The sequence below is a fragment of the Sinocyclocheilus grahami genome, unplaced genomic scaffold, assembly GCF_001515645.1.
Source record: "Sinocyclocheilus grahami isolate Dianchi unplaced genomic scaffold, SAMN03320097.WGS_v1.1 scaffold389.1, whole genome shotgun sequence".
Lineage (NCBI taxonomy): Eukaryota > Metazoa > Chordata > Actinopteri > Cypriniformes > Cyprinidae > Sinocyclocheilus > Sinocyclocheilus grahami.
The window spans coordinates 937737-956793 of NW_015505568.1; the positions used below are offsets into that span (position 1 = coordinate 937737).

The following is a 19057-nucleotide window of genomic DNA, read 5'->3' on the forward strand; positions in this document are numbered from 1 at the left end:
AGAAGAATGTCATATACACCTAGGATGGCTTGAGGGTGAGTAAATCATGGGGTAATTTTCATTTTTGGGTGAACTAACCCTTCAAGGGTGTCGCGCATGCGCAGATCATCGCTCCGCCGCTAGTGGCCGCTGTTTCGCTCTCCGTTTTAGCCACAGCAGCCGAAGGCCGAAAATGTCAGACACCATGGCTCCGTCGCGCAGCTTCTGCTCGCGTTTTTACCGAACCCACGCGCCTATCGCACAGGCAACAGGCTCTAGAGGTTATTAATCACAAAACTCGGTCTTTCAAGTGGAGTGTTTTGACCATGAGTGTCGGCGATTGCGCCGCGTAACGCGCTCGACACGCACAAAGGCGGAGATTATGGAGTAAACGCGCGTCGCACGGCCGCTAGACTCACCATCATAATAACAATTACACTGCTATGGCACTCTCGGTGATCCAGACGTGTCGTAGTCTGGCCCTGTCCACCTGGCTGCTGTCCTTCTGCTTCGTCCACCTGCTGTGTTTGGACTTCACGGTGGCGGAGAAGGAGGAGTGGTACACGGCGTTCGTCAACATCACGTACGTGGATCCGGACACGGCCGAGGTGCGCACCGAGAAGACGGAGTGCGGGCGTTACGGGGAGCACTCGCTCAAGCGCGAGGCCAGAGGCGTGCTGGCGATGCCCGCCGCGCCGCAGGACAGACACGCGTGCGACCCCAGCTGCAGGTTCACGCCGCGCGGACACGGCGCGTGGATCGCGCTCATCAGCCGGGGAAACTGCACGTACAGAGACAAAATCCGAAACGCCGTGGGGAAAAACGCGTCCGCTGTGGTCATATTCAACGTGGGATCCTCCAACCCCAATGAGACCATCACCATGTCTGATTCAGGTGGTGCATGCTTGGTTATGATCGATTATGTCTGCGTGACAGGTTATGTGTGATTGCAGATCCATATTTGGTTATGGAGTGATGGCAAATGCAATGCGTGGTCAATGCATATGTGTTGTGATTCATGCATTCATCAACTAGATATGCATGTTTGGTTTTGTGTTATTGTAAGTCCATATATATACGGTTATGAGTGATGGCTGATGGTAATACATGCATGTGTGGTTATGTGTGATAAATGCATTATTGCATATTTAGAAATGTGTCTGGCTGAATGTGAATGCATATGTGTTTTATGAGTTTATATATTGTTATTAGTTATAATGAGTGCATGATATGTGTTATCGTAAATGCATATTAGGTTATGAGTGATTGTGAATGGGTATCTTGCGCGTTTGATTGTGTTTTGCTAAATCCGTGATGGTTTAAAGGAATATTTCACCCCAAAATTAAAATTTGCTGAAACTTTACTCGCCTTTTAGGACAATCCAAGATTAGGATGAGTTTGTTTCTTCATCAGATTTGGAGAAATGTAGCATTGCATCAGTGTCTCAGCAATGGATGCTCTGCAGTGAATGGGTGCCGTCAGAATGAGAGTCTGATAAAAACATCACAGCAACCCACACCACTCCAGTCCATCAGTTAATGTCTTGTGAAGCCAAAAGCTGCGTGTTTGTAAGAAACAAATCCATCATTAAGATGTTTTAACTTCAAACCATTGCTTCCAGCTAAAATATAAATCCATAATAACACTTCCTCCAGTGAAAAAGTGCATCTCGTGTTGTCTCTCGCATCAAAATCCACACACATATTAGTTTAGAGCATTTTAAACGCTGCTTGATCTGTGCAGATTTCTCTCCTGATTCACACCAGAACACTTTCTCACTGGAGGAAGAGTTATTATGGACTCGTATTTTAGCTGGAAGCAACAGTTTGAAGTTAAAAATGTCTTGATGGATTTGTTTCTTAGAAACATGCAGCTTTTGTCTTCTCAAGGCATTAACTGATGGACTGGGGTGGTGGGGATTATTGTGATGTTTTTAAAAATATAAATCCATAATAACACTTCCTCCAGTGAAAAAGTGCATCTCCTGTTGTCTCTCGCATCAAAATCCACACACATATTAGTTTAGAGCATTTTAAACGGTGCTTGATCTGTGCAGATTTCTCTCCTGATTCACACCAGAACACTTTCTCACTGGAGGAAGAGTTATTATGGACTCGTATTTTAGCTGGAAGCAACAGTTTGAAGTTAAAAATGTCTTGATGGATTTGTTTCTTAGAAACATGCAGCTTTTGTCTTCTCCAGATGTTAACTGATGGACTGGAGTGGTGTGGATTACTGTGATGTTTTTATCAGCTGTTTGGACTCTCATTCTGACGGCACCCATTCACTGCAATTCAGGCCCCGAAAATAGTAATTCGTTCTTGTACCTTGGGCACTGTAATGTAAATTGTCACATGCTTTAGTGTTTTTGTGGGTATTTCTGACTTCTCTATAAAGTGTTTGAACGTCGTCCAGCTGTGTTTGTATGTTCTCTCACATCTGGAAGTCATGAGAGAATCTTTAGACGTGATGTTGGTGTTCAGGCTCGACTGGAGCGGTCACTTCAGCGTTCTGCTCGTTCCGCGTCTCAGAAGCTTCATCTGACGCCTCTTATCTTTCTCTATCTCTCTGTGAAGTGTTGCAGAAACGCTGCTTGTTTAGTTCCTCTCTTTGTTCTGCGTCAGTATCTGCGCTTCTCCCTCTTGTTGTTTTTCTTGTCATCTTTAACTCTTTCTTTGAACTCTGTGTTTGGTTTGGGCTGAGGAGGTTCTCCGTCTGATGTTAAAGGTTTTCACTGTGCTGTTTTTAGGGTCCTATGAAATCCCCCCCCAAACTCTGTTGTATTTTTTCCCAAATTATATACTTTTCTGAATTCCATTTATTTCCCATTTAAACATTTTCTGGATTCTGTTTTAATGTATACATTCCATTTTAGTAACCAAAAAGCAATTCTAATTCATTAATCATGATACTTATACAATTTAACAACAATTTATTAAAGTTGAACAAAAATCGCATATATGGTCTTATAAAATCCATTAGATTTTTTCCCCCAAATTAATTTTTTTTTCATTTTAATTTTTCTAGATAATTTTTTCTGATTTAAATGGTTCGATTAAATCATAATAATCAGAGAGAATGTCTAATCTTTTATGTATTAAAAGTTTAACAAAATGAGTTTTTGAAGACATATGAAATCCATTTTATTTTTTTCCCATTTTCATTTTATTTTTTTTTCCTGTATTTTTTTTTTTCGATTTAAATTTTCTGGATTACGTTTAAATGGTTAGATTAAATAATAAAAATCAGAAAGAATGCCTGATTAATTAAAATCATGAAACTTATTCAGTTTAACAAAAAAAATATGAAAAAGTTTAACAAAGTTAAAAAATTTTAAGACCTATGAAATCCATTAGATTTTTTCCCCATTTTTATTTATTTTTTCAAATTCTGTAATTTTTTTCCACAAATAATTTTTTCCCCCATTTAATTAGAATTTGTCTAGTTTATTTTTCCCACAGAAGAAGTGAGTTAGTCTAGTCGAGGCGCTGGTTAACTGTGGCTCTGTGTTTCAGGCACCGGGGACGTGGTGGCCATCATGATTCCCGAGCCGAAGGGTCGTGATCTGGTTCTTCTGATGGAGAGGAACATCTCCGTTCACATGCACATCACCGTAGGAACACGCAACCTGCAGAAATACGTCAGCCGCACCTCCGTGGTCTTCGTCTCCATCTCCTTCATCATCCTCATGATCATCTCGCTGGCCTGGCTCGTCTTTTACTACATCCAGCGCTTCAGATACGCCAACGCCAGGGACCGCAACCAGGTACAAACCCGAGAAACCTCGTCTTATGAAATGCTTAAATGCGTTTTGCAGCCACTGTATATGTTAGACATACAATTTTGCTCAATCAACTTTGATCGGAATGATCATTTATGTGAAGATCAAATAAGGCTGAGTGATTAATCGAAATAAAATCGAAATCATGTAATAGCTTAGTGCGATTTAAGACGACCATAAATATTAATATTGTAATTTTACAGAAATAATAATTATTATTATATTTTTTCTTTACACTGAAATATTACATTAATAATATTTCTTATTTAGTTTTTATATAATAATATTTATATATTTATGTATTTGTTATTGTTTATAATAATAATAATAACAGCATAATAATAACAAATATTAATAATTGTTTTTATTGTACAGTGAAATATTACATTAATATTTCATATTTTAGAAATTGATTATTATTATTATTTAAAAAAATTATTATTAATTATTTTATTATGTTTTCTTACATATATAGAATTACATATATAATAATATAATTATTATTAGTATAATTATATACTTTTTTCTTAAATACAAATGTTTTTATTGCACAGTGAAATATTACATTAATAATAATTCAAAGTTTAGTAGTATTTATTTGTATTATTATCTATACAAATAATACAAAATAATAAAATTTAATTTAATAGCCACATTGATTATAAAATTGCAAAAAAACAAAACATTTTGCTTGTTTTTGGTGGTTTGCATGTTTGTGTGTGTTTGAACGCGACCCTAAAACATGATAACAGGCCACAGTAAGGGACTTTCATCACATGCCTGAAGGCAACATAGCTTTCATTACAGCTCTCAGTCTTGAATTATTCTAACGAGAGACGGCTGTGCTGTAGGACATCACAGTCTGAAGTTCATTAATAACCTTCTGTTCTCTGATTGGTCAGAGGAGGCTGGGCGACGCTGCCAAAAAAGCCATCAGCCAGTTACAAGTGCGGACCATCAGGAAAGGCGATCAGGTGAACCAATAAACACTCAATATTGCAGTCTTTAAAGCCGTGAGATTGAATTCAACACTCTCTCTTGTGTCTTATGATGTGTGTGCTTTTCTTTAGGAGACGGAGAGTGATTTTGATAACTGTGCCGTGTGTATCGAGGGTTATAAACCAAATGATGTAGTGAGAATCTTACCTTGCAGGTAAACACTCACCTGATGCTACTAACAAGATGTAGCTAGCTACATTAATGCGGTTATTTCAATAGTAATACAGTTATATATATATATATATATATATATATATATATTTTATAATTTATTTATATATTGTATATTTTTTAATGTTTAAAATCTTCAATATTGCAGTCTTTAAAGCCGTGAGATTGAATTCAACACTCTCTCTTGTGTCTTATGATGTGTGTGCTTTTCTTTAGGAGACGGAGAGTGATTTTGATAACTGTGCCGTGTGTATCGAGGGTTATAAACCAAATGATGTAGTGAGAATCTTACCTTGCAGGTAAACACTCACCTGATGCTACTAACAAGATGTAGCTAGCTACATTAATGCGGTTATTTCAATAGTAATACAGTTATATATATATATATATATATATATATATATATATTTTATAATTCATTTATATATTGTATATTTTTTAATGGTTAAAATCCTTAGATAAGGCTGCATTTATTTGGTAATGAAAACAGCTGAATAAATTAACTTTATTATTATTATCATTATTAGTAATAATGATAATAATAAGAAGAAATGTTATGTAATTATTATTAATTACAGTAATAAATTAATGCATGAAATTATTTCCAGAAGATTCATTATTTTTATTTTCTATTTTATTTTGTTCTTTTAACATTAATATTTTGAAGTACTTTTTTTATCTGTTTTCATTTGAATTTTAAAAAGTTTGTCATTTTTTTATTAGTATTTTTCACATTAATTTTATAAAAAAATTTTCATTTTTAGTTTTAAATAATTTCCATTGGATTATTATTTTTTATTTCATCTTATTTTATTTTATTTAGTTCTTAAAACATCATATGGTGCCTTAGTGTTATTTTACTATCACTGATGCTATAAATATTTTTAAATATTTAGAATTATTTTTATATTTATGCTGTTTATATTTTAGAGAATTTTGTTGTGATTTTGACATTTTTATTAGTTTTGTTTTTTTAATATATCTGTAATTTTAACACATTTTTATTTCAGTTTTAGTTATGCTAATACATGGAGTTAGACTAAATGAAAAATGATGCCTTGTTTTCATTTTAATTTAAGTTAAAGTGTTAGTACTTTTGTTGTGTTTTCGTAATTTTTTGATATATATATATATATATAAATATTATATGTTTAGTTTTTATTGATATATAATTAAGTTAAACTAAATGAAAATAAAATGTTGCCTTGGTAACTAGCTAAAATACAATAAGTTTAAGCCTTTTATATTTTATTTTCAAGTTATGAAAGTTTATTTGATGTTTTTAGTAGTTTAGTTTAATGCTTAATTGTAAGAATCCTGTCTTTAAGCATGGTAAAGTCACTGAAATGCACGGCTTATTGCTTTAATATGGCTGTAGGGTAATTCTATGGCGTTTAACTCTGTTGTTTGAATGCGGTGTAATTCTGTTCATGCGCAGTCGAGTGCCGAGTGTCTGAATGAACTCCCTCTGGACTATGAGCTCGCCGTGGGGGGCGTGGCTCTCAACGCCATGGTGATGAGCGATGATGTCATGGGCGGTGATGTCGTCGGGGGGCGTGGCCCCGGTGTGAGGATGGTGGGTCTCCCTCAGGTCCTCCTGGACTCTGAGTCGCTGTCCCAGGACACCTTGCCAACCGAACAGAGTGAGTGTTACTCCTCACAGAGCTCACAAAGTCCTCCTCTTCTGTAGTGCTAGGCATTGTGGGTAATTACTTACATTTAAGCATTTAGCAGATGCTTTTTAATCAAAAGCGACTTACAAATAATAGCGCGTATTTAATAATAGCCCAAAAGATGTAAACCATTCAGGCAGCCTTGTGAATAAGAAGTAAAATAGTAATGCATTACAGAAATAATCAACTTTAAGCGCAAACTCAATTTAATGTTTTTCACACTTAATTGCATGCTAATTGCCATTAAATGAAAATGTATTATAATTTAAATGTATGTTAAATGCAGTTAGTTGAACTTTAGTGATCTCTCTATGTAATTTCATAACTTATATTGTTTTTGAAATATGCATAATGTGTACTGAAAAATATACTGACAAACATTTATGGTAAACCAAATATATTTTAATGTTAATGTTATTATGTTATGTTACGTTATGTTATTATGTAATGTTTAATTTCTTTTGAAACTTGTATATATTTAAATGTAACAGAATTATTACAGTTAACTAAAACAATCAAAAAACATTTTTGTTATTAGAAATAAAATAAATGTTAACTGAAAAAAAAAAAAATGAATTAACCATATTTTAATTCTGCTAGTTCCCGAGGAAAAATTCTAATTTTCATAAATTTTTTACTTAATGTACAAAATAACTAAAATGTGTGTGTGTGTGTGTGTGTGTGTGTGTGTGTGTGTTTATAAACAAAAAAAATTACTAAAACTTTAACAAATTAAAATAAAAACATAAAAAATACAAATATATTAATTTAAACTGTTAATAAAAACTATAACCGTATCTAATTGATACTAAAATAACACGTTGTAATTTAGTATATTTAAAATGTATTAACTTTAAATGTAATATAGAATAACACTAGTTAAAATTAATATCACATACTTTACATGTGCATCAGTATGTGCAACATCAAAATAAGTGTACTTTTTAGAGCACAACAGAATATTTTTAGAACAATATTTTAAAATGTACTCTTTTAATTCAACATTATTAAAAAGTACACTTTTTAGAAGTGTACTTATGAAAGTGGCCTTTTATTTAATCAATATTATATAATCTGCAAGTACAGATTTAAAAAAATATAAGATTTGAAGTACACTTCAAGTGCAATTTTCATATGCTTTGCAACTTGTGCTTATTCTCTTCTTGCATGCTGTTTAGTAAGGACAGCGTGCCAGTTAGGACACATCCGCGATGAATATCATTATCATATATTATCTTTCCTCCACAGGTGAGTTACAGCCAATAGCCAGCGGCAGTTCAGAGGTGTCGCTTGTGATGGGGGCGGGGCATTCGGACATGGACACGCCCACTGATGATCCAAAGTGCTGATCTGGCCACGCCCACTCGTGCTTAAACGTTTGGGTGACCACGGCGACAGCATTAGACGAGTTGAATGGGCTTTGAATGGCCAGTGATTGACCGACACGCTGCCTGCCGAGTACATACTACAATCCACATCCAATGTTACATTCATTTCATCTTCCTTCCTTTTTCTCTGAAAAGCAGGGTAAACTCTGTTCTCTCGCCCGCAGTGCACACTACAGTATGCACTTGAGCTAAAGCACTTGTTCGGGATCCGCAGACGATCGGTTCTGCTCTGCTCGACAATCTTCTCTTTCTTACCGCCGCAGTGTTCGCTGCCCGTTTTACCATTTGTCTGTGATCCCAGCGGAAAGAACGTGTCAAAGACTATTTTGAATCTGATCAGAAGTGGTTTATTTTTCTATAGAGAAGCATTTGATGTGCTCGAGTTCTGCAGTATTAAAAAAAACAAAAGAGAATCTCAGTATTCAGACACCGTCCTCATCCAAAGACGCCTGACCTGGAGTGTGTGACGGACGTCGTGCGGGACAAAACTGTGGGACTTTCTAGGAAGTGCTCTTTGGATTCTGTGGAGCAGGACATGTGATGTTTGCTGTGCACGCCACGTGCCCTGTCCACTTGAGAGTTTAGTGGAAATCATTTAAAGGGATAGTTGCCCAAAAATAAAAGTTCACTGACGGTGTCTTCACCCTCAGGCCATCCAAGATTTGAGAAAAAGAACAAATTTGGAGAAATGTAGCATTGCATCAGTGTCTCAGCAATGGATGCTCTGCAGTGAATGGGTGCCGTCAGAATGAGAGTCCAAACAGCTGATAAAAACATCACAATAATCCACACCACTCCAGTCCATCAGTTAACTGGAAGGATTTGTTTCAGCTTCTCCAGATGTTAACTGATGGACTGGAGTGGTGTGGATTATTGTGATGTTTTTATCAGCTGTTTGGACTCTCATTCTGACGGCACCCAATATGAGTCCATAATAACGCTTCCTCCAGTGAGTCAGTGTTCTGGTGTGAATCAGGAGAGAAATCTGCACAGATCAAGCAGCGTTTAAACACCTCTAAACACATATGTGACTGGATTTTGATGTGAGAGACAACAGGAGATGCACTTCTTCTTTGGAGGAAGAGTTATTATGGATTATGGACTCGCATTTTAGCGGCAAGCAGAGGTCTGAAGTTAAAAATGTCTTGATGGATTTGTTTCAGCTTTTGTCTTCTCCAGATGTTAACTGATGGACTGGAGTGCTGTGGATTATTGTGATGTTTTTATCAGCTGTTTGGACTCTCGTTCTGACGGCACCCATTCACTGCAGAGCATCCATTGCTGAGACACTGATGCAATGCTACATTTCTACAAATCTGATGAAGAAACAAACTCATCCTAATCTTGGAATGCCTGAGGATGAGTAATATTCAGCAAACATTAATTTTTGGGTGAACTATTTCTTTAAAGGTATAGTTCACCTCATAAGTAATAGTTCTGTTACTGTTTATTCACCCTCGGGTCATTCCAAATCTCTGTATTATTATTTCTTCATTTCTGTAAAACTCCAGAATCACTTGTGCGCTATATTCAAACAGTTTCAGATGTTCTTTGTCAAATCAAAATCATGGAATGACATGAGGGTGAGTAAATGATCATTTTCAGGTGCACTGCTCCTTTAAATCTGTAACTCGTTCTTCCTTGTTTGACTGTATTGTAAATAGAGAATAATTTTGTCCAGTTTCCTCCTTAATTGCCAAGTTTTTCCATCATGCACTTTATGTATTTGAGGTTGGATTTCATTTTGAGATTCGAAGTTCGGTCACAAGTTTGTATATTCACACACAAAGACGCGTGCAGTTCACCTCACCATATTACACACACACACACACACACACACACACACACACAGTCTGGTCAGCTATCCTTGTGGGGACTCTCCATAGGCGTAATGGTTTTTATACTGTACAGACCGTATATTCTATTGCCCTACACCAACCCTACCCCTAAACCTACCCCTCACAGGAGACTTTCTGCATTTTTAGATTTTCAAAAAACTTCATTCTGTATGATTTATAAGCTTTTGTACCCGTGGGGACCTCAATTTAGGTCCCCACCGTGACATGAGTCCCCATGAGTCTGTGTGTAGTCAGTTTTAAGTCCCCACCAGGATATATAAACCTGTACACACACACACACACTCTCACTCAGTAGAGGTTTGTTCCATTTCATGCTCAGTATTTTGCACGTGTTTCTGTAAGACTGTGTTTTGAATATTAATAAATTTTAATGTAAATTTTTGGGGCTAAACGTCGTGCTTCTCATTTACACAGTGTTTTACGTCTCTCGACTTTGATGTCACATGATTGCATCTCATTTAAATGTTTCCTGAGATTCCGACACAGTTGAATAATGAACATTCAAGTCTTTATTCTAAACTCAAGGATAGTGACAGTTGAAACAGTTCCTGGATTTATGGCTAAAGTAAGATGTTTTTGCTGGATGTGAAGGATGTTGGATCTGGTGGAGGTTTCAGGCCTGCTTCTCAGTGTCCTCTGCTTTATCTGAGGGACAAAACATTAGACTTTTAGCTCAGATTTGCGTGTATGAACGCAGACGGGATAGAAAGTTGCAGTACAAACAAATGACAGAAAAGAATCATTTACAGAAACGATAATGTAACTCACTCTCATTTCACCGCATGAACGGGTACGAGGAACTGAGAGAGAGAGAGTGACATGCAGTTTCTGTAATGATTAATATGCTCAAACTTCAGCAGAACATGTTTCTTTGTATATTTTAATGCATTTGATACAAAATGTATTGCATGTATGTGTATATATAAAACCTGGAGATATATATACACACACACAACAACAACATTTTAAAATAGTTTTCGATAGAGTTGTTAATTCGTTAGTAACTCACCTTTTAGTTTCACTGCGAGCTTCTGCAAATTTGTGTCTGGTCATAAAACTTGCCAAAGCATCTGCCACCTCAAAAATGTACAAAAATCAAATATTGAATTAAAACACAGCAACAAGAATAAAATGATCTGTGCTTAATATTTATACAGATGGAGTGAATGTTGAGGTTTCCAAGACGGCATTTATTTATTCAAAAATACAGTAAAATGGTAAATATTATTATAGTGTAAAATAGCTGTTTTCTTTGTGAATATCTGTTCAAATGTAATTTATTTCTGTGACCAAAGCTGTATTTCCAGCATCATTCCTCCAGTCTTCAGTGTCACATGATCTTCAGAAATCAGTATAATATGCTGATCTGCTGCTCCAGAATCATTTCTGATTATTATCAATGTTGAAAACGGTTGTGCTGATTAATATTTTTGTGGAAAGCGTGATGCATTTTATTTTTCAGGATTCACAGATGAATAGAACGTTCAAAAGAACAGCGTTTATTTGAAATAGAAATCCTCTTACTGTCACTTTTGATCAATTTAATGCACCCTCGCTGTATAAAAGTATCAATTTCTTAGAAGAAGATCAGTGCTTTTGAATCATAAGCTTTTGAATAGAAATGTATATATGCTCTTACTTTATCTGGGATGTCCTCGTGCACTGCATGTCCACAAGGGGGCAGCACCTGCATCATGAATTTACCTACAGAAGCCATAGAAAAGAATAAATAGAGAATAGCATAGAAGCATATTACTATGTCTGCCATTATTCAGGTGTAAACACTGTTGGGCACAGAACGTGTAATTTTTTCAGTACTGGGCAGGTCGACCAGTCATTCGTGATTAAAAGGATGAGGCATCTTTAAAATCATTCATATAGATTGCTGGGGCAGATATCAATGTTTCTGTCAGAGTTTTAAATGATTATGCAGCTCAGTGCATGATTGGTCTCATAGGATATAGTTAGTGATCAGACTCACCCTGCATCTGTCCAATGGTCAGGTCTCTGTCCAGTCGATCAATGCCTGAACACAGGACACGTTTTATATTAAACGGACCGGACTGAGCAGGTTTGTTGTCTTGTGTATTTTTTTAGATTTCATGTGTTTCATGAGGAGTGCTTTGATTGGTCCGTGTCTCTTGCCTGCCAGCAGTAGGAGTTTTGGGACGTTGCAGGACAGAAAGAGGTTCGATATCCCTCTGAACCAGCCGTCCCAGTATTTCTCTGCTTTAGACAGGTCGATTCTCCAGCTGTACACACTGCACGGCTGAAACACACACACACACGCTCATGCACATCGATTACGCTCAGTTGTTTATCGTGCACTGATTGTTCAGTTGCACATGGAGGGGTCAAAGGTTAACAAATGTTAAATATGGGTGTGTGACCAATAGCTGTATTTCAGTTGTTATGGAAGCCCATTCTGCCACATAAGAAACAATTCATGCTTTAGTAGATCGTAATTATGAGATGAGTCATAATTAGGAGTCAAAATTATGAGATAAAAAGTCATAATATGACTTAAAAATGTATATACCAAATCATAATAATGAGATAAGTCGTAACTGCTTTACCAAATAGTAATTATGACATTAAAAAGTAAGGATTATAAAATGTCATTGACGAAAATTGAAAAATGGCATAGTATGTCATAACTGACTTATTAAAGTCATTAAAGTCCAAATTATTTAATTATGAGATTATACACTAATTTAATTTACTAATCTAATTTCTGAGATTAAAATCAAAATTGACAAAAAAAATCTGAATTATGAGTGTAAACCGTAATATGTACAGTAACATAATTATGAGATAAAAAGTCAAAATAGAGATTTAAAAAAAAAAGTTGAAATTTAGATAAATCAAAATTATGAATAAAAAAATTTAAATTGAGTGTAAACCGTCATAATTGAAAAAAAGTCACAATTATGGCAAAAGTTGTAATTCACCCAAAAAAACTGAGGTTAAAAAAAACAAAACTGACACAAAAAAATTATGAGTTTAAAGTCATAGTTATGAGATAAGAATTTGAAATTGAGTAAACCAAAATTATGAGATAATTTTTTTTTTGAAATTGACAAAAAAACGTGTAAGCAGTCACAACTGAATCAAAATTATGACAGTAGTAATTATGAGATAGTCAAATTTATGAGATTTAAAAATTGAAATTGACAAAATTAAATGGAGTGTAAACAATCATAATTGAGAAAGTCAAAATTATGACATACTGAGACCCCCAAAAAACTAATAATAATAATAATAATTCCAAATTATGAGATTAAAAAATCTAAAATAATAAGTTTAAACAGATAAAAAGTCGAAATTAGGACATACTAAAGGATAAATATGAGACAAAAATCTGGTATTATTAGAATTTTGAATATGATTGTCAATTTCAAAGAAACAGGCTTCCATACATCTGCATTAATTTGCATAATTCAATAATTTGTGATAGTGTGTGTATATATAAGGCAACTAATTATGTATATACAGGTAGCATGGTACAGTAACGTTCATAGCACAGTATTACCATGGTACATATCCAGAGTGCCAGTGTTTATGCTGAGGTCCTGAGGAGCTCACCTCTGCTGATGCGCTGCTCTCTGCTTTCTCTGTCACATAGTTGAGGTCGTAAAACTCCTCGTGCCCCTCGGCCACGCTCTCAGTCACCGGACTCACCGGCTCGGCCGAATCGCCTTCCTCCACCTCACACCTGAGAGACACACGCTCGTTCAGTGAGCCCCAACTGATGTGTGATGAGGAGGAGGAGCGCATGTGTGCTCGGATCCTACCGTCTCATTTGTCCAACCATTGACACTTTAGCAGATTCAAGGTTTCTGATCTGCCCACTTTTTACACTGCAACCAGAAAACAAACATATGTTGGACGATTTTTGTTTTGTTGACAGCAATTAATACTTTTACTTAGTGAGGATGCATTAAATTGATCAAAAGTGAAAGTAAAGACATTTCTAATGTTACAAAAGATTTCTATTTCAAATAAATGCTGTTCTTTTGAACTTTCTAAAATCCTGAAAAATAAGTTCTATCACGGTTTCCTCAAAAATATTGAGCAGCACAACTGTTTTCAAGATTGATAATAATCAGAAATGTTTCTTGACAGTTCTTTTAAATTTGAATAATATTTGAACAATATTACTGTTTTACTGTATTTTTTATCAAATAAATGCAGCCTTGATGAGCAGAAGAGATTTCTTTCAAAAACATTTTCCTACTCCAAACGTTTAAATGATAAAATTTTCTTTGTTGTGAAAAAGTCAATGTTGATTATGACAAAAATGGAAAACTATGACATTAATAGAGATAACGTCGAAATTGACATACTAAATCAGAATTATTAGATAAGGCATAATTATAAATTGACAAAAAAACGTGTAAGCAGTCATAACTGAATCAAAATTATGACAGTAGTAATTATGAGATAGTCAAATTTATGAGATTTAAAAATTGAAATTGACAAAATTAAATGGAGTGTAAACAATCATAATTGAGAAAGTCAAAATTATGACATACTAAGACCCCCAAAAAACTAATAATAATAATAATAATTCCAAATTATGAGATTAAAAAATCTAAAATAATAAGTTTAAACAGATAAAAAGTCGAAATTAGGACATACTAAAGGATAAATATGAGACAAAAATCTGGTATTATTAGAATTTTGAATATGATTGTCAATTTCAAAGAAACAGGCTTCCATACATCTGCATTAATTTGCATAATTCAATAATTTGTGATAGTGTGTGTATATATAAGGCAACTAATTATGTATATACAGGTAGCATGGTACAGTAACGTTCATAGCACAGTATTACCATGGTACATATCCAGAGTGCCAGTGTTTATGCTGAGGTCCTGAGGAGCTCACCTCTGCTGATGCGCTGCTCTCTGCTTTCTCTGTCACATAGTTGAGGTCGTAAAACTCCTCGTGCCCCTCGGCCACGCTCTCAGTCACCGGACTCACCGGCTCGGCCGAATCGCCTTCCTCCACCTCACACCTGAGAGACACACGCTCGTTCAGTGAGCCCCAACTGATGTGTGATGAGGAGGAGGAGCGCATGTGTGCTCGGATCCTACCGTCTCATTTGTCCAACCATTGACACTTTAGCAGATTCAAGGTTTCTGATCTGCCCACTTTTTACACTGCAACCAGAAAACAAACATATGTTGGACGATTTTTGTTTTGTTGACAGCAATTAATACTTTTACTTAGTGAGGATGCATTAAATTGATCAAAAGTGAAAGTAAAGACATTTCTAATGTTACAAAAGATTTCTATTTCAAATAAATGCTGTTCTTTTGAACTTTCTAAAATCCTGAAAAATAAGTTCTATCACGGTTTCCTCAAAAATATTGAGCAGCACAACTGTTTTCAAGATTGATAATAATCAGAAATGTTTCTTGACAGTTCTTTTAAATTTGAATAATATTTGAACAATATTACTGTTTTACTGTATTTTTTATCAAATAAATGCAGCCTTGATGAGCAGAAGAGATTTCTTTCAAAAACATTTTCCTACTCCAAACGTTTAAATGATAAAATTTTCTTTGTTGTGAAAAAGTCAATGTTGATTATGACAAAAATGGAAAACTATGACATTAATAGAGATAACGTCGAAATTGACATACTAAATCAGAATTATTAGATAAGGCATAATTATGAATTAACATATCATAACTGACGACATATAATTGAAACCTAACATACTCAGTCATAACTAGTCGTAGTCATAACTATGACATACTAAGTTGTGAGATAAAAAGTAAACATTATGAGAAAAAAGTAATTATACGATACAATTTGAGATTATAGGCTAACACATGAAGTTGAATTGAGATAAGTCATAATTATGAGATAAAACGTCGTATTTGAGATAAATTGATATAAAATGTCAATTATGACATAAAATCGAAACCTAGCATACTAAGTCATAATTATGAGATAAAAAGTTGACATTATGACATACTAAGTCGTAATTGTGAGACAAGAAGTCATAAGAAAAAAAGTTGTGATTATAACACATGAAGTCATAATTATGAGATAAAAAGTGAAAGTTGAAAGACTAAGTCATAATTATGAGATAAAAAGTGAAAATTGAAAGACTAAGTCATAATTATGAGATAAAAATTTGACACTATGACATACTAAGTCATAATTGTGAGACAAGAAGTCATAAGATAACGATTTGTGATTATAACCCATAAAGTCATAATTATGAGATAAAAAGTGAAAGTTAACAGACTAAGTCATAATTATGAGATAAAAAATTTGAAATGATCATTCTTATAAACATGTAATTTCTCTCTGTTTTAGGGTTAGTGAAAGAGTTGGTAGGTTTATGATTTAGGTGTCTAGCCTGCAGGAATGTTGTTCCAGACCAACAAAAGCAAGTCTTACTCGGCAAAATTACAGTCACTTTTAAAAGAAAAGGGAATGTATTTTGTGATTATTTGTTCAAAGAATCTGTTTGTTTCTGAACAGTGCTTTATTCCTGGATTAAACCTGGACTAAATTTCGCCGTAAAGCGTTTGTATAAATTGTGTTGTTGTAGTCATCTGTGTGCTGCGTGTTGTTTTGAGTTCAGAGCAGATGAGACGCTCTCTAATAGTAAGCGTCATCTGGACGCTGACCTCCATTCAATGGCATGATCGATGGATTTGAAGGATTTGGGTCGTCCTCTCAGGAAGTTCTGCATGCTGTGCAAGACGTCCATCGCACTGCCTGCATAACACAAACAACGCAAACCACACACTCATCAGCGTATTTCCACACTGACCTCTGACCTGATTCACAGCTAAATCATGTTTTAGTCCTACACAAGAGCTGGGCTGAAGGAACGTGACCGTGTATGCTTCTATTTCCCATCTAAAAAATTATATAAAAATAACAATAAAAAAAAACGTGTTAAAAAGATTTCTAAGAAAATGTATGTTTTTATATGAATTTTTAAAATTATTTTGGAAAGTGACTATGTTTATATTTCAAATCTAAAAAATAATATAAAAATAAAAATGCTAAAAAGATTTAAAAAAAAAAAAAAAGAGTTTTTATATAAATTTTTGAATGATTTTTATTTTATTAGTAGTAGTAGTAGTAGTAGTGGTAATATTTTGCAGTACTAACAGTTTTTGTATAATATAATATGGCATGTATATTTTGGCAGAAACTATGATTTCCATGGTAAAATATTGTGTGGAAAAGCTTAAGCTTGTACAAATGTTTTCTTAAAATTAGTGCTGTCAAACGATTAATCGTGATTAATCGCATCCAAAATAAACGTTTTTGTTTACATAATATATGTGTGTGTACTGTGTATATTTATTCTGTATATATAAATACACACATACAGTATATATTTTGAAAATATTTACATGTTTATACATTTATATATTCATATTCTTATATTTGATATTATATAGAAATATATTTAATATGTAAACATAACATATTTTTCTTATATATATATATATACATATACATACATATGTTTGTATATATATATATATAAGAAAAATATGTTATGTTTACATATTATATATATATATATACATATACATACATATGTTTGTATATATATATATATAAGAAAAATATGTTATGTTTACATATTATATATATATATATACATATACATACATATGTTTGTATATATATATATATAATAAATACACACAGCACACACACATATATTATGTAAACAAAAACGTTTATTTTGGATGCGATACATTTTTATATACATGTTTTGTATTTATTTTTATTATTATTAGTTGTAGTAGTAGCAGAAGTAGTAGTAGTTTTCTTTTTTTTGTGATATCAGTGCATGCATTTTGACGATGATGCTGGTTCATATTGACAGATGACGCAGTGTTTCTCACCCTCCACCACATCGATGGCCACCAGCCCCACCACAGAGGGAAGCAGCGCTCCACTGGACGCATGCACCGCGATGGCTCCGCCCACATTGTGACCCACCAGGATGATGGGGGGCGGGGTCTCTCCATACGTAGCTCGCACCACATTGGCTACGTCTCTGTGAGCAGAGGAGGTGATTGGTCAGCTCTGAATACTACAGCCTGTTAATCATATCTGTGTATGTGTGTGTGTGTGTGTTTTACCTGGACATGGTTTGTGTGGAGAGGTCATCGGCGTGCCGGACCTGAGTAGCACCTGTTTGTGATTGTACTAGTCAGATCAGTGCACACGGGTAACTGCTGCACGTTAAACCTAAACTAAAGCTAGAAGTTTGATCTCACCGTGACCCCTGAGATCCATGGCCAACACCCGACAAGTGACCCGACTGGCCATCGCTGCCTGTTGAGGAGAAACTCATTATTCATCATGAAGTGAGACATGAATGAATTCCCCTGTTGCAGAGTTATTATAGTTAAATCCATAAAAAACATTTGGTATCACTTTACTTGAAGCCTTTATATATAATGCAATATAAAAGTATTTTTAATGCATTAATCTCATTATGGTCAGTATGATCGCATTAATAATTCTAACCACAGTTATAATGCATTATAACAAACACTATTCAGTTACTCCTTGAGAAAGTATAATAGATTATAACACATGAGAAAAAAACAGTATCTATTGCCATGGTTTAAAAAAAGTAATTGTGACAATTTATCGCACAATTCTATTTTTTCCCTCACAATTGCGAGTTTATATTTCGCAACGACTTTTTTATCGTCATTTTGAGATATTTTGAGATAAAATGTCATGAGCTGGGTTTGCTTCTCTGTTTCTCTCTCACACACACATACACACACACATACATACTCTATCATGCACACACACACACTCAGGCACACCCATGCTCATTCTAGCTCTCATCTCCACCTGTTTGTCATCACAATCAGCATGTGTGCTGCTTTGCGGGGACACCTGTTTCCACTCTGATCTATTAGTCACTCTATTTCTAGTGGTTGGGCTCACTGCTCTCTGTCGGATTATTGTGTTTCCTCTGTGTCTGTGTTTCAGGAGGAGCCTGGTGAATTGTCGGGAGTTCCAGGGTAGTACCACGATCTGCGGGCGGTCTTCAGCCTTTCCTGGCCTACCTCCTTGCCGCCTCATCGCCCCTATGACTGCAGCATAGAGCTCCTTCCTTCACCATGCCACCCCACGGTCGTTTATACTCGCTCTCGGCGCCCGAGCGAGAGGCTCTGGAGAAATACCTC

General features: G+C 35.0%; 2 protein-coding genes across 3 annotated transcripts in view; one reads left to right on the forward strand and one right to left on the reverse strand.

The window, feature by feature from the left end:
* The window catches only part of LOC107550164 (protein phosphatase methylesterase 1-like), a 32072-nt gene that overhangs the window by 7538 nt on the left and 5477 nt on the right, over window positions 1–19057 (reverse strand). Inside the window, exons 4-15 of one of the 2 annotated variants that reach the window (XM_016231398.1) lie at window positions 18128–18185; window positions 17990–18041; window positions 17750–17904; window positions 16505–16595; window positions 14951–15016; window positions 14742–14871; window positions 11997–12120; window positions 11833–11877; window positions 11491–11555; window positions 10861–10928; window positions 10620–10651; window positions 10120–10496 (exon numbers count right to left, since the gene is read on the reverse strand). In XM_016231398.1, coding sequence (XP_016086884.1) covers window positions 10627–10651; window positions 10861–10928; window positions 11491–11555; window positions 11833–11877; window positions 11997–12120; window positions 14742–14871; window positions 14951–15016; window positions 16505–16595; window positions 17750–17904; window positions 17990–18041; window positions 18128–18185 — 879 coding nt within the window. In that variant the 3' untranslated portion in view covers window positions 10120–10496; window positions 10620–10626. The remainder of the gene's footprint in view (window positions 1–10119; window positions 10497–10619; window positions 10652–10860; window positions 10929–11490; window positions 11556–11832; window positions 11878–11996; window positions 12121–14741; window positions 14872–14950; window positions 15017–16504; window positions 16596–17749; window positions 17905–17989; window positions 18042–18127; window positions 18186–19057) is intronic. The other variant, XM_016231399.1, reaches the window with a different exon arrangement.
* Window positions 134–8387, forward strand: LOC107550142 (RING finger protein 150). The gene is made up of 6 exons (XM_016231370.1): window positions 134–873; window positions 3496–3746; window positions 4664–4735; window positions 4832–4914; window positions 6354–6574; window positions 7853–8387. The coding sequence occupies exons 1-6, from the start codon at window positions 423–425 to the stop codon at window positions 7951–7953; spliced, it is 1179 nt and encodes a 392-aa protein (XP_016086856.1). The 5' UTR covers window positions 134–422; the 3' UTR covers window positions 7954–8387.

What these genes read in the sequence shown, in the direction of transcription:
- LOC107550142 (XM_016231370.1), top strand. Translation starts at nt 423, where the DNA reads ATGGCACTCTCGGTGATCCAGACGTGTCGTAGTCTGGCCCTGTCCACC. An exon ending in CCATCAGGAAAGGCGATCAG is followed by an intron (nt 4,736 to 4,831) that starts GTGAACCAATAA and finishes GCTTTTCTTTAG; the next exon opens with GAGACGGAGAGTGATTTTGA. An exon ending in CACCTTGCCAACCGAACAGA is followed by an intron (nt 6,575 to 7,852) that starts GTGAGTGTTACT and finishes TTTCCTCCACAG; the next exon opens with GTGAGTTACAGCCAATAGCC.